This window comes from Megascapheus bottae, chromosome 3 (genome assembly GCF_031878675.1).
Source record: "Megascapheus bottae isolate mThoBot1 chromosome 3, mThoBot2.hap1, whole genome shotgun sequence".
Taxonomy (NCBI): domain Eukaryota; kingdom Metazoa; phylum Chordata; class Mammalia; order Rodentia; family Geomyidae; genus Megascapheus; species Megascapheus bottae.
Window position 1 is genome coordinate 73,049,573 of NC_143511.1, and position 22,721 is coordinate 73,072,293.

At 42.2% G+C, this 22,721-nt stretch overlaps 1 protein-coding gene across 2 annotated transcripts in view; it reads left to right on the plus strand.

The window, feature by feature from the left end:
- Positions 1 to 22,721, plus strand: part of Snx30 (sorting nexin family member 30) — an 87,164-nt gene that overhangs the window by 43,624 nt on the left and 20,819 nt on the right. For both annotated transcript variants that reach the window (XM_090330443.1, XM_090330444.1), the window contains exons 3-6: positions 413 to 523; positions 10,028 to 10,186; positions 11,637 to 11,832; positions 13,110 to 13,309. In XM_090330443.1, the coding sequence (XP_090186569.1) occupies positions 413 to 523; positions 10,028 to 10,186; positions 11,637 to 11,832; positions 13,110 to 13,309 (666 nt within the window). The remainder of the gene's footprint in view (positions 1 to 412; positions 524 to 10,027; positions 10,187 to 11,636; positions 11,833 to 13,109; positions 13,310 to 22,721) is intronic.

A 22,721-nucleotide genomic window follows, 5' to 3' on the forward strand; every position in this document is an offset into this window, starting at 1 on the left:
TGCTGCTGCCTTCAGCAAAGTGACAGTACATTTGGCAGGAGCTGGAGATTTCCTCTCACAGATCTGGACTGAGTAGCAAGATCTTAAATGGAATTATTCTGCAAAAAGACATTGTCAGAGCTAAGCTTGGAGGAAATGAAATTAGATGTTCTGTTCCATTTCCTGAGTGTAGAAACAAAACAAATTCAGAAACCCAGACCCTGAGTTTTCACCCTCGCTCCTTGAGTTTTTACCGGGGCCTGTGGCCCAAGTTTGTCTCTGGGCCGCAGTAAGCATTGCCATTTGGTTGTGTGCTGGGTGAAGAGAGGTCCATGTGTGCCCAGCATGGTCACTGAGAGAGCTTTTTCCTTCCGTTCAGCCACTGTCTGCTACCTTCCCTTATGCTTGGTTTTCCATGCTCTTATGTTTGCAGAGTACTCGAGTGGAGTTTGACTTGCCAGAATATTCGGTTCGTCGAAGGTACCAGGATTTTGACTGGTTGAGGAACAAACTGGAAGAATCCCAGCCCACGCATCTCATTCCCGTAGGTAGTAAATGGTTAACCTCATTTCTTACTCTCTTGAGCTTATCTTCCCCGCACAAGGGGCTCTACTCTGCCTTTATGTATTGTTACCAACAGCCATGTGCTTCATACTAGACTCGCCATCAGATGCATGTAAAATATATCCGATAGTATATTTCATCTCTTCCTTTTGGCTTCTGATTTGCAATAGAGAAGGAAGGTGGAGTTTTGTTTCATGTGGCAGTTTTGGAGAAGAGAGGGAGTTCTGATTCTCACTTGCTGCTTCCTCAAAGACTGAAGCTTAGAAGTGTGAGCCTCACTAGAACAGTCTCTTTCCTCAAAGGCAGATATTATTTATTTTTGGGCAGGTCCTGGGGCTTGAACTCAGGGCCTTCACACTCTCTCTGACCTTTGTTTGTTTGTTTGTTTGTTTTTTACTCAAGGCTGACACTCCAGTACTCGAGCCAAGCTCTACTTCTGGGATTTGATAGTTAATCGGAGGTGTGTCTCATGGTCTTTCCTACTCAGGCTAGTTTCAAACTGTAATCCTCAGATCTCAGTTTCCTAAATAGCTAGGATTATAGGCATGAGCCACTGATGCCCAGATATTTCTGAGGTTTGGATGGCTGCCAGGAGGAAAAGAATGATGCTTCAGATTGTAAAACATGATTCATTCACTCCACCTCAGTTTTTTAAATTAAACTAAGGCTAGGGAGTAGCTCAGATGGCACCTGCTTAGAAGCACAAGGCCATATGTTTAAACTTCAGTACCGCAAAGACAAAACAAAAACAAAAACTCACAAGAAACAAACAAGAAAACCACCTGGGAGCATAACATTTACCTACTACATAAAATTTCTTTTTTAATTAACCAGAGCAAATAAAAATTTAAAGACTAGGGTTTGTTAGTAGCTCATTCCTATGCTAGTTTAGGGATGGAGACAAAAGGTATCACAACCCAGGGGAAAAATGGAAATGCCTGTGAGACTCCATGTCAGCCAGTACCAATGGCTGGAAACAGTTTGTGGCACCTGTCACCCCAAGCTGGGATGAACACAGAGGCTGGGTGCACTGGTGCACACCTGTCATCCCAATGACGTGAGGAAGCACAAATAAGAGGATTGTGGTCCAAGAGGATAGAAAGCAACACCCTCTCATCCAAATAACAGATGAGAAAAGAGCTAGGGGAGTGGCAAAGTGGTAGGACATTGCCAGCAAATGTGAGATCCAAACCCAGTTACTCACATGCACACAGAAAGGTCAAAGATATTTATTATCTGACTTATGTAACTGTAACCCATCGGTATATCACCTTTATAACAAGAGTTTAATTTTTTTAAAGTTCAAAGAGTAGTAAATCAAACATACTACTTTTTTGATGATTCTTTTTTAAAAAGTAGAAAATCAACTGTTTAGACCCAAGTTATTTTGGAGCTTTGGGGGCTCTAGTAAATTTTGGGGTAGAAAACTCTCCAGAGAAGTGGATTTGTCATTCAGCAAAGACCTGGTTTGAATAATGTTTTTAGCATTCCCCGTTTTTCTTTCTGTTACTATCGCATCTTCTAGCCTCTCCTCTTCTCTGGAAGAAACTACATGTTACAAACACACAGGCAGTTTCTTGGTTTCCAAAGTGATGAAGTAGAAAGGCAAGACTCCATTCTTCCTCAGGCACTGTTCTTCCATCGTGTGTCCCCTTCTGCTCTCTACACTTCTAGATCCATATGTACCTCCTCCTCTTCCTCTTCCTCCTCCTCCTCCTCCTCCTTCTTCCTCTTCTTCTTTTTTTTGCCAGTCTTTGCCCTTGAATTCAGGGCCTGAGCACTGTCGTTGGGCTTTCTCAGGGCTAGAGCTCTACCACTTGAGCCACAGCACCATTTCCAGTTTTTTTCTATGAGGTACCAAGGAATCAATCCTGGATCTTCATGTATGTTAGGCAAGCACTCTATGATTAGGCCAAACTCCCAGCCCACATATGTACCTTCTTAATCACAAGAATAAGGGGGGAAAAGTTTGAACTCTTAGAGCTGTTCTTTAAAATAGAATCCAAATGAGCAGCTAGTGAAACACTCTAAAAGAAATATTCCAGAATAGTCTTAGAATTGTAGAAATTATTAAGGACTGGTCTGGTGCCTCATACCTATAATCAGCTACTCAGCAGGCAGAGATCAAGAGGATCAAGGTTTGAGGCATAAGGGGAAAAGAAAGCAAAATCCCATTTCAACAAATAAGCATGGTGGTTTGTGTCTGGAATTCCAGCTGCATAAGAGAGATAGGTAGGTCTTGGTCCTGGACAAACTCAGGGCAAAAAGGTGAAATTCTATCCAAAGCTAACAAAGCAAAAAGGACAGGGGCATGAGCCAGAGTGCATAACTTTGCACAATCTCAAAACAGAATTACCGAATCATTACAAAGATGATAAAGACTCCTCAGATTCTACGCTCAGTTTTGCTCATTGCTAACACATGTTAAAAATTAGTGGTCCCAATCACCATTGTCCTTAGGACCAAATAAACATTGTTTTACTAAACGTACATTTTTTTTTCAGAGTTCTGAAGTTTTACCAATACTGCTTTTTCTGCTCCAAGACCCCCATCTGGGATGCACTTTACATTTTGTAGTCATGTCTCCTTAGGCTCTTTTTGATTCCTCAGGCTTTCACTGTGTTTCTGCTAACCTTGACAGTTTTAAGGAGAATTGGGTCAGGTGTTTGGTAGCTTGTCCCTCAGCTGACATTTGTCTGTTTTTCTCGTGGTTAGACTAGCCTCAAGTGTTGTGTTTTGGGGAGAACCACAGAGGTAAAGGTTCATTCTGCTATGAATCACTGTTAGATCATCTAATAAGAGGTTATGTCTGCTGAGTTTCTCCCTCTCCTACTGTGCCCTGGGAGGCAGAGGCCTGGGTGTGCAGAGCCCATGCTGTCTGTACTCCCCCTTCTGGCAGCCTCAGTAAATGGTAGGTTTGGCATGTGTGTAGCAAATGCTCAAGATTGCCACCTGCTGGCGAAACATAGTGGTGATCATCTATAGACTGAAAATGGACTGATGGACAATGGAAGTTTTCTGAATGCCCAAATGTATGCAGAGCAACTTTAAATATAGTTTCTTAAGGTCTGGGTAGAAGTGGTAAGTGGAAAGATGCTTTATAAATTTGTGTTAGCAAACAAAATATTTTTTGTAAGTAAAGTCTTCATACATACCTGATGTGATTTAGAAGAGTATTTCTAATTTAAATATGAAAGTCAAACTGGAAACAAATCTCTCATGTCTTATTAAAAATCATTTTACAACAACTTTGCTAGGAAGAATCTTACCTGTTACAAAGCATCAGCCTTGTGTTCATCTTCCGTAGGCTGGAAGGTGACCGAGAGGATCAGAAGGTGGAGTGGGGGATTGAAGATAGACAAGTATCCTCTGCCATGGGTGCTGACTTCCACATGGAGACCCAGGAAATCCACAGCACTAACTCAGTATTATTTAGATTTCCATCACACAGACACCCCACATCTTCTGAGATTATCATCATCCCAGAAAGATGTCTCTTGTCTCTTCCTCTGTTTTTCCTTCTCTCAGTCTCTGTACATTTGTCTATTCTGCATACTTCTATCAGTAGAATGATGTACTGTGTGACATTTTTGTGACTGGGTTACTTTCTTGAGCAACAGTACCTATCAGTGACTGGGTTCTTTTCTCATGATATCTTTAAGATTTATCATATATATATATAATATTTTTTTCCAGTCAGTCTGGGGGCTTGAACTCTGGGCCTGGGTGTTGTCCCTGAGCTCTTCAGCTCAAGGATACTGCCCTGCCCCCTGAGCCACAGAGCCACTTTCAGTTTTCTGGTGGTTAATTGGAGGTAAGAGTTTCCCCGATTTTAGTACTTGGGCTGGCTTTGAACCACGATCCTCAGATCTCAGCCTCCTGAGTAGCCAGGATTACAGGTGTGAGCCACAGCACCCAGCTAAACCACATCTTTCTATTCATTTCTCCCATGATAGACATTTTAATTGTTTTGCTGTTTGGTTAATGTTATAAGCAGCTTTTTCTGTGACTAAGTGTTTTCATATATTTTGGGCGTAGACTCAGGAGTATAATTGCTGAATCATACAGTACCTCTATACTTAATCTTTTATGGTACTTTCAGACTGTTTTCCAAAATGGTGATATCATTTTATATGGCCACATGTGTCATATGGGCCTTGCAGTATCTCCCCATCTTTATCAGTGGTGATTGTTACTATCTTTTTAGTTACAGTCATCCTAGTAGATGTGAGCTGTTCCTCATTGTGGCTTTGACTTGTATTCCCCTGGTGGCTGATGAGGAGCATCTTTTCATGAGCTTGTTGGACATTTGTAGGTCTTCTTGGAGAAATATCTGTTTAGGTCCCTTTCCTGTTTAGAGATTGGGTTTTCCTTTTACTATTACACTCATTTAGGGGGAAGTAGCTTTAGAATCTGCTTCAATCAAATAGATTTTGAGGGGGATAATGGTGGGTTTCTGGTAGTTTCCTTTATTTTTTTATTTTCTTTTGTCCGAATGTATGTATGTGTGTATGTATGTATATGCTAGTCCTAGGGCTTGAACTCAGGGCCTGGGTATTGTCTCTATGCTTCTTTTTGCTCAAGGCTAGCATTCTACCACTTGAGCCACTAGCACCACTTCTAACTTTTTCTGTTTATGTAGTACTGAGGAATCAAACCCAGAGCTTCATGCATGCTAGACATGCTCTCTAAACCACATTCCTGACCCCTCTTTTTGCCATCTTAAATCAATTACAGTTACAAATGTTCAAGAATTGCTTCTTCCTGGTTCTGCTGTTTCTGTTAAGAGTGTGGGGATGAATCTCTACTTTGGGTTTCACAGGAGCTCTGTGAAGTTGTAGGTGAATATCTAGCCAGACCATTGCTCTGAGAGGCAGCCATATTCTCTGACTTGCCTTTCCGCGTGAGAGGTTTGCCCTTGTTTCCAGTCCCTGTGCCCCTGAACTTAGCAGCATTGGAGGATCTTCTGAAGAAAACCAACTTCTTGCTTTCTAAGTATAGTCTCAAGGTTTTTTTGTTTTGGCCAGGAAAGACTGTGATCCATATGCTTATACCTCCTGTTTAGCTGATATGACAGGTGTGTGCCACTGCACCAACTTTTGTTGTTAAGATGGAGTTTCCTTAACTTTTGTTTTAAAATATGGTATGGAGGAATTGAACCCAGGATCTCATGCATGCTAGGCAAGCATTCCACCACTAAGCCACATTCCTAGCCCCTCATTAAATTTTTTTTTGCCTGAGCTGACTTTGAACTGAAATTTTCTTAGTGTCCAACTTTAAGTAGCTAAGATACTGGTATAAGCTACTAGGCCTGCTGGCTAAACCTTGAAACTTCTAATCAATTATTATAATGATTTGCAAATGAGACTTTTTTTCTGATTGTATCACATGTCTGTGTACTCAGTTTGAAAAAAAAATTTTTTTTTCAGTCAGTCATAGGGCTTGAACTCTGGGCCTGGGCACTGTCCCTGAACTTTTCAGCTCAAGGCTAGTGCTCTTCCGCTTAAGCCACGGTGCCACTTCTGGTTTTTTGGTGATTAATTGGAGATAAGAGTCTTACAGACTTTTGTGCCTGGGCTGGCTTTGAACCACGAGCCTCAGATATCAGCCTCCTGAGTAGCTAGGATTACAGGTGTGAGCCACCATCACCCAGCTGGACAAAAGTTTTTTTTTTATTAAAGAATTAACATTGATTTTTACATCATATTTCAAATGACATGTTTAAAAAACAAGTATTCAAGAAGGGAATCTCTATATATAATCACTGGCACTTAGATTTTAGAACATAATCAAAATTAGGCTAAGGGTTTGTATATCATAGATATATATTATTATGTAATAATATATATTATTATGTAATAAAACATTATGTCTATAGAGTCATAAGCTTTTATGTCTATGTAGTTGTGTTTATATTTCCCGTTCCATGTTCATAGCATTGGGTATGCAACTATTGAGTCTTTGCTCTTGTACTGTTTGGATCTAAGAGCCACATATTAAGGATATCATGCACCTTTTGTTCCTTAGGTCTTGACTTGTCTCACTCAACATGATTCGCTCTAGATTCATCCACTTCCCTGCAAATGCCATTATTTTATCTTGTCTGTTGGCTATGTAGAATTCCATTGTATATGTATACATCATATTTTTTTTATCCATTCATCTGCAGTAGGGCATCTGGATTGTTTCCATCACCTGGCTATTGTGAATAGTGCAGAGATAAACATAGTTGAGCAGGTGTCCTTATCATATCCTAGGTTATGATGTTCAGGATAGATGCCCAGAAGTGGTATGGCGGGATCGTAGGGAAGGTCAATTTTCATTTCTTTAAGAAACCTCCACACTGCTTTCCAGAGTGGCTGAACTAGTTTACAATCCCACCAGCAATGCAGTAGGGTTCGTTTTTCTCCACAACCCCGCCAGTATCTGTCATTGTCTGAGTTCAAAATCTTGGCCATTCTTGTTGGGGTGGGGTAAGGTGGTATCTTAGGGTTGTTTTTATTTGCGTTTCCTTTATGACCATGGATGATGAACATTTTCTCATATGCTTTTTTGCCATTTTTTAACCTCTTATTTTTGATAAGTCTCTCTTTAGTTCCCTTGCCCATTTAGTGAATGGTTTGTTGGGTTTGGGGGGGGCATTAGTTTCTTAAGTTCCCTGTAGATACTAGATATTAAGCATTTGTCAGATGTATTATTGGTAAATATCTTTTCCCAGTTGGTTGGCTGTCTCTCTACTTTTGTTTTTTTTATTTTATTTTATTTATTTTTTTATTGTAATTAGTAAAAGGGTTACATGATATTTGCCAGATAGAAGGTGCATTAATTCACATACATTGATACCCTTTCACATGTCTTGGTACCCATTTCCCTCCCCCCCACACCCCCCCCACCCGTCTTGGTTTTCCCCCCTTCCCTATCAAATTTCAAATATCCAAATACAAATAAATTCAATATATCAGATAACAAAGTGAGATACTATACCAATATGAGATAACCAAGGGATAGCAAAGGAGATGTGTCTCTCTACTTTTGGACAAAAGTTTTTTCATGAAGGAAAGTATCAAATAAGCTAAAGTGGAGAAGTTTGATAAAATGAATCCTCATCCCAAGTGACTTTTTTTCCTAGAAATAAATTTCAACAAAACTTTATTCTTGGGGCCGGGAGTTTGGCCCACTGGTAGAGTGCTTGCCTAGCATGCATGAAGACCCAGGTTTGATTCCTCGATACCACATATACATAGAAAAAGCCAGAAATGGTGCTGTGGCTCAAGTAGTAGAGCTCTAGCCTTGAGAAAGCCCAAGGGCAGTGCCCAGGCTATGAGTTCAAGGCCCAGGACTGGCAAATAAATAAATCTCTTAAAACTGTAGACATCAAAAGTTCAAAACTGGTCTCGTTGTGTTACTGTGGGCTTATGGGCCAGGGCTGCGTTCTCTCCTGAATTCAGTAGGGGAGAACACATCTCCTCACACTTTCCAGCTCTTTGTGGCAGGCTACACCCTCAGCTTGTGGCTCGTCCTGCTTCAGAGCCAGTAGTGGAGCAGCTTCTCATCTTTTTGATATTTTCTCTCAGCTTTGCTTTAAAAAAAATACATGGACATAAAATTTATATAACACCATTTTAGCCATTTTAAAGTGTATAGTTGAAAGGCTGTTACAACAATTCGTAATGTTTTATAACCATCGCCACTGTTTAGTCCAGAACATTTCATTTCATTTTTATTTTGTTAGTAGCACACAGGGGCTTCAGTTCAGCATGTCAGTTGAGGAGTGCAGCGCATCGTGGTCAGCATGACCCCTTTCGCCATTTTCTCCCATTTCTCCCAACCCCACCATCTGTTCAAGTTACCTGGTAATCCAGAACGTTTCCATCACCCCAGAACCTTGCCCATATCTAGTCGTGGCCAGCCATTGTGACCAGTGCTGCTGCCAATATTTGCCACCTCAAGTCTTGTTCAGTTATCTGGGCTGTGCACCAAGCAGTGGAACAGCTACATCATACAGTAATCCTCTTTAATTTTTGGAGGAACTGCCTAATTGCTTCCCACCGTGGCTGTGCCGTTTTATGTTCTTACTAGCAGTGTTGGGGAATCCAGATTTTCTATGTTATTTACTAACACATGGTTTTCAATTTAAAAAATGAACCATCTTTGTAGGTTCAAAAGTATATCTCAGGCGAGTTTTAGAAACAGTTTAACCTAAAGAGGTGTACGTAATTTCTACTAGAGGTCTTTATTTTTTCAGTATTACCACTAATCATGATGCATCGGACATCTGGTGTGTTCTTGGAGCTATGTTGAGCTCTTCAACAAATATTCTCACAGTCACTTAAAGTCCATGAGGTGCATATTTCCAGTTGGCCATTAAAAAGCTAGAAGTGGTGTTGTGGTTCAGAGGAAGAGTGCTAGTTTTGAGGAAAAAAAAAAATTAAGGCCAGTGCCTAGGTGCTGAGGTCTAATATACAAAAAAGATGGGGGCGGGGAAGCAGGCTCTAAGGTATCTGTCTTGGTGAACAGAAGTTTCAAATTCTCTAACAACGTTGGCTGAAAGACGCGCAACTAGAAGAAAATTGAGTAAAGAAAGTGAAGAAAATTAAATTTTGGACCAGGAGTTTGGCCCAGTGGTAGAGTGCTTGCCTAGCATGCACGAAGACCTGGGTTCAGTTCCCTGGTACCACATGCATGGAAAATGCAGAAAATGGTGCTGTGGCTCAAGTGGTAGAGCTCTAGCCTTGAGAAAACCCAAGGACAGTGCTCAGGCCCTGAGTTCAAGCCCCACGACTGGAAGAAAGCAAGCAAACAAGAAAGAAAGAAAATCAAATTTTGAATGTAAATCTAAAACTGACTTGGCAAAGATATTTTTGGTACTTGAGTTTAGCCACTTCACCCTCTCTTTACAGAGAGGGTGAACTAGTAGTAGACTAATAAGGTATTTTAATAAGATTGTCTGCTTTCTTTCCTTAGACTTCTTATCTTTCAGTGACACTTTTCCACTATAGCAAACAATGTAAAAAGAACTATACTATTGTAATTACTGGGCAAATGTTGACTTTTCTACACTAATCACTACATAAATACCTGGCTAAGCCAGGTGCTGTGGCTCCTGCCTGTAATCCTAGCTACTCAGTAGGCTGAGATCTGAGGATCTCAGTTCAAAGCTAGCCCAGGCACTAAAGTCTATGAGACTCTTATCTCCAATAAACCACTAGAAGAAAACTGGAAGTGGAAGTGGAGCGGTGCTATAGCTCAAGGGTTAGGGTGGTAACCTTGAGCTAAAGAGTTCAGGGACAACACCCAGGCCGAGTTTAAGCCCCATGACCACCACCACCAACAACAACAAAATAAATAAATAAAAATTTAAAAAAATCTGGCTATTAGGAAATGCTGCTTTGGACAGGTGAGTCACAGGAATTATTTGCTATCTGGTAGTTTTCCCTACACCATCTTATCTAATATTCTGCTCTTTTCCTTCCTGTTTTTGTAGCCACTTCCTGAGAAGTTTGTGGTGAAAGGTGTTGTAGATCGTTTTTCAGAGGAGTTTGTGGAAACCAGAAGAAAAGCATTGGATAAATTCTTAAAAAGAATTACAGATCATCCTGTGCTGTCTTTCAATGAACATTTTAATGTTTTCCTCACTGCTAAGGTAAAATAGACTATTGTACATTTTTCCCCCAGGGTATCCTTCTTGGCTTATTAATTGTGAAGCCCTGAGCTCAATCCCTAGTACTGCAAAAGGAGAGGTGGGGAGAAGAGAGTGGAGAAGAGAGAATGAGGAAAGAAAAAGGGAGAGGAGAAGAGAAGAGGAAAGGGAACAGGTGGAAGGGGTAGAAGGAAGAGAAAAGAAAGGAAAGGAAGGGAGAAGAAAATATGTATAAATAACTTTAAAATATATGCAGATAACTTTAATGTATGTATAGACAACTCTGAAATAGTAACTTTTGGAACTCTTTCTTCAAAGTTTTTGATCTCTGTCAAGCCCTGAATGAGTGGTCCTCTTTAGTGGGTAGCACACAAACTGAATTGCATTGTTTTTGTGAAACACACTACAATGGCCTGGTTTTTGTATTAGAATTCAGGAGGAAACCTTACATCCCTTGCAACAGAAGTGAAGTTAAATATCTCCACATGCCCAAAGAAGAGACAAGTGTTTCCTTAGACATGTCTTGGCAATATTACTAGGTTAGGCTGGTCTCACCAACCCTTGGTGCAAAAGGAAAAGGTATTTGAAGAGGCTATGCTCCTGTAAGCAATGACCTGCAGCCTAATTTTACAGATGAAGTGAATTCAGAACGAGATCATGTTTGTTCACATGATGTCACTAGGTCTTAGAACTGGGTCTTTGTGATTGTCATAGCCACATTACCCATGGATTTCCTGTTCTTTATCAAATCTAGGACCTATAGTCCTATTCTGTATTCCTTTCTAGGAACTAAAGTTGAACACCCTGTGTATATGGAGAGTAGAGAAACAGACTACAGCTTCTTTTTTTAAAAAAGCATTTTGAATGCACCAGAGCCATAGGACAAATGAAGGTTCTGTCGACTCCTCTTACAAGTTAGTGGTAGGAAGGTGCTTATTATTACCTGGCAGGTCAGTATGCTCTGTGGATTTACATGCACACATTTCCTATTTTTGCCTTTGTTCTTAAGAAAAGTAAGGGCAAAACTCTTGTTAAGCACAGACAGCATCAGCTCTGGCCTGAGGTTTCTAGCTGTGCCTCTGGCATTCTTGCCATATGGCTTTAGTTGGATGTAAGTCAATGGAATGAATTCCATATCCTTAATTTTGCTCCTAAAGATAGCATGGGGTCACAAGTTTAAAAGTAATGTTGGAGACAGTTGTTTGAAGGACAGGGCGCTCAGGTGTGGTCTTGACTGGAGGGATTGGAGTCCAGGGCTGGTGACAAGAGTCTGGACAGGAAACAGGAATGAGCCAGTCTGGGGCTTATGGTGTCAGTTAAGGGACACTAGAGTGTATGTGACCAGGTTGGCTAACTTAGCTCCTTGTTGTCCCAGTCCTCCATTTTCAACAAGAAGCTGCCTCAACCAATTGGCTCACTCAGTCCTGGTTGTGTTTGTTCACGTTGCCCCTAGGACCTGAATGCCTACAAGAAGCAGGGCATGGCACTGCTGAGCCGGGTGGGCGAGTCGGTGAAGCATGTCGCAGGAGGCTACAAGCTGAGGAGTCGGCCTCTGGAGTTTGCAGCCATAGGTGACTACTTAGACACCTTCGCACTCAAACTGGGGACCATTGATCGAATAGCCCAGCGGATCATCAAAGAAGAAATAGGTGAGCGCATTGCTGTGAGAGGGAATCAAACTGTGCAGGCACTGTTGCTGTGACAGACCAGGCCAGTATTTACCAGCTAAACAAATGCAAGGAGGGAAGAAGAGCTAGTTGTGAGAAGAATGTAATGTCTCACTGCATCTTTTGTCCTGCGTCTCAGTCTTGTGTTTGCTTTTCCCTTGGCAAGCACTTGCTTCTGAGCCTTCAGGTCTTTCCTTCTATTTTTCTTAATTATAGCTTTAGAAGTGGAGATGTGGATGCAACTGCCCTTCATGCATATGAATGGAAACTGTAAAAATGAACTTAGGAACTTTTTGGGCAGGAGGGTGGCTCAGAAAGAGAGCTGGGGGACTTGCCTATGCCACAGTTGTAGTGAGCCTTCACACTGAAAGGTACTTGAGTGTGTTTACATAAGACCACATCTCTTCAGCAGAGTATCTCCTACACTCATTGTTTTCCCCCTGAGGCTGATTTTGTTACTCCTTTAAAAATTTCCCCTAAACTTATTATTAGTTTTAGTCTTCCTCCACTGCCTGTTAAAATGCTGCTTCAGCTGGATGCTGGTTGCTCACACCTGTCATCCTACTTAGGAAGCTGAGATCTGAGGAGTGCATTTTGAAGCCGGCCCCATCAAGAAAGGCCATGATACTCTCTTATCCCCAATTAACCACTAGAAAACCAGAAGTGGAGTTGTGGCTTAGAGTGAAGAGCACCAGCCTTGAGCAGAAAATCTCAGAGACAGCACCCAGGTCCTGAGTTCAAGACCCCATCCCACAAAAAAAAAAAACCACAACAACAACAAAAAAAGGCTGCCTCACAGCTAAACTCTGGTGGCTCATGTCTGCAATACCAACTGCTCAGGTTTTTTGGGCACTCCATCTCCAAAATAACCAGCAAAATAACCAGGCTCGAGGTCTGACTCTAGTGGTAGAGCTCCATCCATGTGAATAAGCTAAGCAAGCTCCAGGCCCTGAACTCAAATCCAGGTACTGACTCCAGAAATAAATAAATAAATAATGGTTCCACAGTATGGGCAGGCAAGTGGTTATTTCTGAAGATGTGTATCTTTCCATTTTCCCCAAATGGCATATGATCTCTATTATGCAGAGGCCTAGATATTACTGGATCTATCAGCTTTTAGATGTCTTGAAGGGCAGTGTTGAACTAGGAGAGGAGAATGCTCAGGTGAGGGAGTGGCCATGGCCCCATATGTTAATGTACCAGCTTGATCTTTGTTGAGTGACCCCAGTGAGTGGTAACTGGCTTCTCTTCCTCTGTAGAGTACCTGGTAGAGCTGAGAGAATATGGGCCTGTGTACTCCACATGGAGTGCCTTAGAGGGAGAGCTGGCCGAGCCCCTGGAGGGAGTGTCAGCCTGCATTGGAAACTGCTCTACAGCCCTGGAAGAGCTGACAGATGACATGACAGAAGACTTTCTACCTGTGCTCAGGGAATATATTTTGTACTCTGACTCCATGAAGGTAAGATAGGTAGCCTCTTGTAGGTGAGGCTACTTTCATTGTAGTATCATTATCTAAAATCAGTGGTGGCTCACGCCTGTCATCCCAGCTCCTTGGGCGGCTGTGATTCCAGGTGAGTCTGGGTAGGAAAGTTTCTAGGCTTAATCTCCACAGATGAAAGCTGGGTGCTGTGATATAAGCCTGTGATCCCAGCAGTTATGAGAAGCTGGAGGTAGGTAGATCAAGGGGAACATGCGGACATGTGAAGTGAAGTTCTACCTCAAAAATAAGGAGCAAAAAGCAAGGCTGAGGGTATGGCTCACGTAGTAGAATGCCTGCCTAGCAAGTACAGAGCTGTGAATTTAAACCCCAGTACTGCCAAAAGAAAAGAAAAAAAGCAATAGCAACAAAATAACGGATGGTTGCTTGTTGCTTGTACTCTGCCTTCCTAGGGCAGAATGAGACATATGGACCAATTTCATTTGCACATGAAAAGAACACCTGGTAATAAAAAATATGAATTAAATGAAAAATAGAAAAGTAGTTTGGGACCATTTTTTTTGTCATGTGTACTCAGATACAAGGAGATAAATTATCTACTAAACAAGGGTAGGATTCGTGTATGGGGAAGGGATAGTTAGAGTTCCTAGAGGTTAGAACATAGAGTCAATTGAATGGTGAGGCTGGGAAGTGATGTTGAGTAAAATAAGACAAAGTAATTGGAAAGTAAAGCCAACATGCAAAAGTGTTGAAAGTGTGGAAGAAAGGTAAAAAGCCTATAGATGAATCCCAAGAGGCTCAGCATGAAACAGAACTCCAAGAAATAAATTACAGAAGAAATATTGTAAGAAAATCTACAGAGTTCAAGATATATTTAACTGCTCAGCAAAAGGAGTGAAAAGAGAGCTAACTCAAAGCAAATAGAAATTTAAAACAAAACTGTTATGATTTTTGAAAGCTTTTAAAGATGAGGGTAATGTATAAGGAATAAGAAGCAGAGTGGCTTCAGTCTAGCAATGAGATAAGACAGAAGGACAGTGAAGACAAAGATTCCTTCCTGCAACCTCAGAAGACTCTCAGGATGGTACCATCAGACAGAGCAAAAGATACATGGCTCAGTGTGGAGCTACCACCTCCAAGCAGCCTGCCTACTTCCAGAGGAGACCTCTGGTTGTCAAGTTTGGGGCAGATCTAGGGCATCGCATTAGAAATTGCCCAGTAAACGGAGCTATTAATCATCATTGGGTTATAAAAAAATGGAGAACTAGACATATCAAAGAACTATGGATGTATTATATGGCTAGAGAAGAACTTGAAAAATCAACTAGTTGTGAAAAACAAACTCCCATTACTACTCATCCGTGCTGTATTTCACCAGGTGTCAATGTTCTGATCCATGTTCATATGTGCACAGTGGAACGTGGATTATTCATTTCTGTAGAGTGAGTTGTGCTACCCTAGGAAGCTGCTAATGGAACACTTTTCAAGGCAGTAAGCTTGATCCTCAGTGCCAGGAAAATGCAGGAATTTCCTCATCTGGAGGTGAAAACAGCCATGGGAAAGCACAGTGTAGATATGAGACCTCAAGCCTCAGAGGCAGCTTGGCTGGGTGTTACTGGCACAGAGGCTGGAAACCAGAACTTCTGGTTGCACATTTTCTATTCATTTTCCTCCATCACACAGCCTTCTTAAACAGTTGAGAGCTGTATATTGCATTTTAAATTCTGTAGCTGAAACAAGCATAGAAAGACATCCTGATTTAAAATGAACCACAATATTTTGCATTATTTATGAAGTTAATAGTGTGTTTTTTTGATGCTGTTGTTGATTTTTTTACTAGTACTGGGGCTTGAACTCAGGGCCTGGGCACTGTCCCTGAGCTGCTTTTGTTCAAGGCTAGCACTCTGCCACTTGAGTCACAGCGCCACTTCCAGCTTTTTCTGTTTATGTGGTACTGAGGAATTGAACCCAGAGCTTCATGCATGCTAGACACTCTACCACTAAGCCACATTCCTAGCCCTAGTGTGTGTTTTTGTGAACAGAAATAAGTTTTATAATCCCCAGGTTATCCTTGGACTTAAATTTCTTTTAAAGAGACAAAATGCTTCATCAGATTGTTTCTAGACTTATACAGACCAGAAAGCCAACAGCTGTACATTATCTGGGTGTTACAGTACAAATTTCTTTGTTCCTGTGTTAGCACTTAATATATACTGTGCTTGAAGCAGGGTTTTAAATAGTCATTTAGCAAGGATTTGCCTGTCATCTTCAGTAAAATCTTATCACCTTGAGCGGCTCATAACCTGTGTTAGTAATTAAAGTTATATGTCAAACAAATATTTATTTGCTTTCTTTCTTCACTCCATGTGTGAGGCTGAATTTCTTGTTTATGAGGTCTGAAAAAGCTGCAGTCAGGTTAGTCAGGCTCAGGAATGTCGAGGGCAGGGCATTGTAAAGAGGGAGTGTTGACAATTAGTCTCTGAAACCTGAGCTCATCTCATAATGCACTGAGCTGGACCTCATTAGTAAAAAGAGGCCACTTGCCTCCCCCTTAACACCAGGAAGAAAGGCAGCCCTGCAGAGTGTTCTGGCTTGGACACTCTCGGGACTAGACCTCGGGACAGTGATGACTGGTGGGTGTTTCTGAATATTGCTGTCTGGAAGAGTTCTTTTCTCCAGACAAGGTCTCACTGTGTGACCCAGGTTAGCTTGGAACTCAAGGTTCTTCTATTTCAGCCCCCTGTGTGCTGGGGTTATAGATGTATGGTACCATACCAAGCAAGAATTTCTTAGCTATACTTAATTCCCCTAAAACAGTCATATAATTCCGTCTTCAAAGTAACCAGTCAATTTTTAGATGTCAGGAAGACAGACTTTGGTGTTCCTTATGCAAACTAAAATGGGAAGAAAGGCCTTGCTGAGGGGCTGGCTCAGGCATGTTCCTCATCTGCTCGGTGGGTTTCAGAACTGAGAGGCTGTTAGCTTTGGTTTGCTGGGAGTTCTTCTGTGCTGACACCTTGTCAGCCTGTCCCTTTCATCTTGGCTTTGAGTCAGCCAAAGTGAGTATCCTTACCACATGGAATCAGTGTCCTCTGAATCTGTGCTAATCGAGGGTCACTAGATAGGGAAAATGCCAGAGTCCTTGAAACGCTCTTCTAATAGGGTTGTGGTTGGGGTCCTCCCTGAGTTTGAAAGGGACTTTGGGTTCGCCTTGTGATCATCTTTTTTCATCATAGAGGTGAAGAAGCAGAACCCTGTAGGTAACTCTTTCCTCAGCCCCTGATGGCAGACTACACTGCCTAGTGATTAGTCACCTAACAGCTGTGTGCTGACCACCTGCCAAGACAAAAGCCAGATGATCACTGGCCTCCCAAGGCTGCTCTCAAATTTGATCCCTTTAAGGGACTGGGTGCATTCTGTTCTTACTGGGGGTTGAGAGAGCACAGAGAAAGCGGGGTCATGGTCAGACCACACCGAACTAATGGAGCAGTGAGATTCTCAGGCAGTTAACACCAAGAACAGCTTGTACTGCAAGAGATGCGAAGGCGAGGAAGCGTGGAAAGACAGCTGAGAGGGAGGGGTGCCCTGCACCCCCAGTGGACCTCTGTCTGTACATGCCTTCACATGGGAGTCCATACCCTGTGGACGATTAGGGTGGTGATGGGTCAGGAGAGGCCATCTTAGAGACCCTTCCTTACTAACTTCCTGATGGTGCTTTTTTGATTACTAGAGTCATCATGTCATGGCAGGAGGCAGAGAAGCCTTGTTTAAGGAGGCGAGGACAGAAGTCTTAGTTCCCACACTGCCTTATCTATAAGGGGTGCAAAGATGTAACTCTGGTATGCTGTACATCTTGTTATTTTTTAGGAGGTAGGCTTTATCTGTAAGTCAGTGATCATGTTTGTCCCTGAGGTGATGGGGATGGCTGGAATGAGAGGGGGCTGAAGGAAGTGTGGGTTGTAAGGGAGACCCATGGGCAAAGCAGCTTTTGTTGAGACTTGAATGGCCTAGGGAGTCCACTGTGAGAGGATCTAAGCATGGAGTACTGAGGCAGAAGGAGTGGCTAAGTGTAAAGGTTCGCAGGTTGACGTGGGCTTGGTGTCTGCATATCACAAAGCCAGTGTGAGTGGAGGCCTGTGAGCAAGGGAACATACAGGTAGAGGTGTAATCAAAGATAGATAGCATAGGCACTAGGTCACATGGCAGTATTGTAAAGGCCAGGGTTGATAAGAGACTTAATTTTGTTCAAAGAAATAGATGGAAAACTGTTAGGTGTTGCTCAGGGAAGTGGTAGGATGCACTATCTACTTGCTGTGCACTTGTGCAGACTAATGATATGAGTATGGACGGTGGGTGTGGAGGTGGATGAGACTATTTGGGAGGCTGTCAAGGAGCAGAGAGGTGGTAGAGAAAAGAAGAGGGGATTGAGGCATGCTTTGGGTGAAGGGCCAGGTAGACTTACTGATATGGTCATTAATATAGTTTGCTATTCAGCATGCTAAGATCTGGAGGAAGGTGGTTCAAGGTTAGTCTGGTCAGAAAATTCTCCAACATTTCATCTTCAAAATAATTAGGCCGAAGGTATGGGCCAAGTAGTAGAGTGTCAGCCAAATAGTATTGCAATCAATCAAATCAATCAAAATAAGGCAGGAAGGCAGGCCCGCAGGAAGGAAGGAAGGAAAAGAAACTCAGCACTGGTGGCTCTTGCCTAGCTATTCTGGTGGCGGAAATCTGAGAGTTGTGGTTTAAAGCCAGTCTGGGCAGGAAAGTCCATGAAACTCTTATCTTCAATCAACTAACAAAAATCTAGAAGTGGAGCTAAGGGAAAAAAAAAAAACAAAAAACTCAGGGACAATACCCAAGCCCTGAATTCAAGGGGAAAAAGAAGGAGGAAGAGGAGTAGGTAAGGAGAGGAAGGGGGAGGAGGGCCTTGGAGAGGGGAAGAAGAAAGGAAGGAGAAGGAAGAGTAGGGGGAGAGGGCGAAGACCTATAAGACGAAGGGGAGAGTGCCTTGAGTAGATGGGATCCATCTAATTAGAAAATGAGATTGTGGCCTAAGTCGTAAGGAAGAATGAGGATAAATGAACAGCTAGCAAAGAAGCCTGAAAAGTGATTGGTGTGGTAGAAGAAAAAAAAAGACAATTGGCTCAGTGAAGCCAAGAGAAATACTCTGATGGATGTAGCAAGTATTGACTACTGTTGGATTTAATGATATGGATTATGATTATGGTGTGAGATGTAGCTGTTGAAATGTTGGGCTAAAGACAGTTTGTCTTTAAATGGGAGATATTTCCAACAGTATTCCAGGGTAGTTCTTTTCAAATGCCAATTTTATTGTCAGCTAGTTTCTTCAGTCTGCTTCATTGTTTCTCCTCAGAGCCACAAGGTGGAGCAAGTGAGTCAAATTGCTACCTCAGTTGCCATGTTTTCTTTTAGTTGATCTTTTTCTAGTGCTTTGCAAAAGCTGAAATGATTTTTCTCGAAGATTGAGTTGTGACTAGAAAAAAAAACATGGCATTTCTTGAACAAAAATGATGGTAGGTTGAGGGGCTGATTTCTTGCATTGTAAAGCGGGGCTTGGTGATGCAAGCCTGTAATCTCAGGATTTGGGAAACTGAGGCAGGAGGATTATGAGATTGAGGCCAGCCTGTGGTACCCAATGAGACTCTGTTTCAAAGTAAACAAGAAATTACTTCCTGCAATTTTAAGTGAAAAAAATGAAGAAGAAGGATATGAAAATGTGCATGTTGAAACTCTGAAATCCCAGTAAAGGCAGACTGATGAATACATGTTTAAATTCTCTCTGTGTAAAACTCCATCAAAATGTGTGTGTGTATGTGTGTGTGTACGTACGTGTGTACATGCGTGTGTACATGCGTGTGTACGTGTGCGTCTTTGTCCACTGCCACAGAGACAAAGAAGAGTAAGCAAGAATACGATAACAAAGCAACTTTGGGAAGTAGAAAGCAAATTGGAAGGTAAACAGTTGACTTATATTAGAAAAGCAAACAAACAAACAAACTGAATCAGCCAGGCATTGGTGGCTCACGCCTGTAACCCTAGCTACTCAGGAGGCTGAGATCTGAGAAATGCAGTTTGAAGCCAGCCTGTGAGACTCTTATCTCCAATTAACCACTCCCAAACTGGAAGTGGTGCTGTGGCTCATATGGTAGAGGACTAGCCTTGAGCACAAAGAGGATACAAAGACAGAAAGACAGCGCCCAGGCCCTGAGCTCAAGCCGCATGACTGACTAGAAAACAAAAACAAAAAACACCTGAATTGGAGAAAAAACTGAGACCTTTCTTCATATAGTTCATGAATTATGGTATGAAGCCATAATGCCCCCCATTATCTCCCCTTCTTCCTCTGGGCCACTGTCACATCTTCATGTGGGTAGAACAGTGGCCATGCTTTGTGGTGGAATAAATCAGAGGGTCTGGGAGCAGAGAACTCCAGGTTCAGCTGAACAGGAGAAAAGGCTAAAAATACTGATTTTAGTGGACAAGGGAGAAGAAGGAGTCCTCAATGAAAGGATCCAACAGACCCCCCCACCTACAGAATTTTAACAAGCTCTCCTTATATTCCAAGAGCAAGAGGCTACAAGTTATTTAAAGGAAGATTCTGATATGAATGTCAATAGTAAAGGCAAGTAAAAAGTATATTGAACTATTGAAGGGGAATACAGTTTCCATTAAAATCACTAGTATCTTCAGAATGACAAGGTATCACTTACATACAACAAGACTTTTATTGTTAAATTCAGAGAACGAAGAGCTCTTGGAAATTAAAATTACAATAGCAATGAAAAGCAACAAGAAGAATTAGATGAAAAATATAAGGAAATCACATATAAAATGAAGTAAGACAAATGATAACTTGGGAGAGAAAAAAATACAGAATTTAGAATAGTACATTATAAGATCCAACATCTGAAAAATAGGAGTGAGAAAGCTGAGAGCATCATAAAAATCACTCAGAAAGTATGTTAAGAATGTGTTATCACTGATTGTGTCTGAGAGTTGAGGTTATGCTGGCCTTTTCCCTTTCCATTTGTCTTCATCTTCCAAACGTTACGTAACATTTAGGGAGAAATGTGGTTTTAGTATTACCAAATTGCCTAGGAATATGTAATTCACAGGTGGTCTGGTTTCCAGTGGGGTAACTTGTGGAGAAGGGACAGCCCCAATACAGTCCTTTCATCACACATTGTGATTGCACCAGGTTGTCTGCGGGCTGCTTTCGTGTGATATCCCAGCCCCCCCCCCCCCATCCTAGTGCTCCACTTACACAGGAATTGCACACTGAAAACTATGTTCTTGAAGAGGCGTCTTGGAAGCTGCTGGACTGCCTTTTCCTTCTCACAGTATGTGCACACATGGAAGAAGACAGGCTGGAGCTCTAGGGAAGGACTATTGGGCTTTCCTGTAACCACTGAGCATTTTGGTGTTTTCCTGGGGAAAATCCAGTGGTAGTGTTGAGAGCCAAGCCACAGACTGTATCTGTGATCTGATTCTTCTAGGCAGGTTTCATGGCAGAATAAAGGCTGTTTGCCATAAATTGTCATGAATGATAAAGTTCTGCTCCTCAGAATGGCTGTTATTACTTTGTTGTAAACATTGTGGACAGCTATTATATTTCCATTGTTTACTGTTTTTATTGTAGAAAAGTTGAAACATGTCCAGAAGTGAAAGTCCAGCCACGCATACCACATGTGCCCCAGCCAGCTTCAGTGCTGCCTACTCTTCCAAGCCATGCCCAGTCCTCATTCCCTGGACTATTTTAAAGCAGATCATGGATGTCATATCTCTTGCTTTAAAAATATTCAGTATATAAGCCAGGCACAGTGGCTCACGCCTGTAATCCTAGCTACTCAAGAGGCTGAGCTCTGAAGATCAAGCTTCAAAGCCAGCCCAGACACAAAAGGACCTGAGACTCTTATCTCCAAATAACCTATAGAAAATGGGAAGAGGGGCTTGGCTCAAGGGTAGGATGGGTAGCCTTGAGCTAAAGAACACAGGAACAGTGCCCAGGCCTAGTTCAAGCCCCACAACCCACAAAAAAAAAAAATTCTGTATGTATCTCTAAAATACAAGCATTCTTTAACAAGGCTACATTAACAGCGCACTTGTAAAACCAAAAATGGACTTCTTAGTGTGGTTAATATACCTAGTTTGCTTAACCTGTCCTAGCACTTTCCTTTTTTATTTTTTGTTTTGTTTTTCTGCTAGTACCCAAGGCTTGAACCCAGAGCCTAGCACTATTCCTCAGCCTTCTTGCCGTGTCTCCAGTCCACTAGGACCTTTTTTATACCCTCCCCACAAAATTAAGATCCAAATAAGGCCCATGCATTGGTTTTAGGTTCCTTAAATATTTTTAAATCTCTTTCCATGTGCCTGCTTTTCCTTGTAATGCATTTGTTAAACTGAGTCATTCCCCTCTTCATCTAAAAGGAGAGATAGTGACCTTCTGGATTATGAGGAACACTTGAAAGCATGCTGAGAAGCTCGGTACTAAAAAAATGGTATCCAATAGAAGTTTATTCCAAATTGATTTTGAGACTTCCCTTCTCAACTGATAACCAAGTAGAGCAGCATGCACTTGCAATCTCACACTATGTGAGAGGCTGAGATCGGAAGGGTCTCAGTTTCAGGCTAGCCCAGGCAGGAAAGTTTGTGAAGCTTTGTCTCCATGAAGAAAGCTGGACATGGTGACACATGCCTGTGATTCCAGTAATGATGGGAAATGTAAAAGCTGGCAGATAATGGCTCCTCCATACATAGGGAGATGAAAGCCTATGGCTGTTTTCCATCCAGTGGAAATCAGGGCTGGAAGCTTAGCTCTGTGGTATTATACCAGCCTAGCAGGTGTCAGGCCCTTACTTCAGACTCCCCCAGTACCTACAAAGAAAAAAGTCCTTTCTAAGTGTGAGACCCACTCTGAGTACCCTGTAAACAGTTGTCTGCCAGAACGAGAGATCTCTAGAAAGTTCTTGGAGAGGTTCCATGTCCTATACTTGTCTGTGGTGGTAGAGGGACCACTCTGCAAACCCTAACTCAGCCTGTTGCTTTCCTCACCCCTTTGCAGGCTCAACCTCCTTTAACACCATGGGCAGGTTTGACTGTGTATGTGGCGCTGGGGCCCAGGGGCAGGGGCTGCCCTGGGGACCATGGCCCACAATGTGCAGAGACTCTTGGTAGTGTTAGACGGGGTCTTGATTTAAAATGGGCTTCCCCTCCTTTAGCATAGTTGGGCTGTGGCCAGGCTTAACCCTGAGCTAGGATGCAAGAGGAGGAGACTGAATGAGTAAGTCGCTTCTGTGCTATCAGCAATGTGGCCTCAAACAGGTGTCCTGCTACTTACTGTGCCAAATTTCTTTGTCTAGAAGACAGGCATAACGGCCCCCTCTCGCCTCTGCAGGGTTGTGTGGAGCTA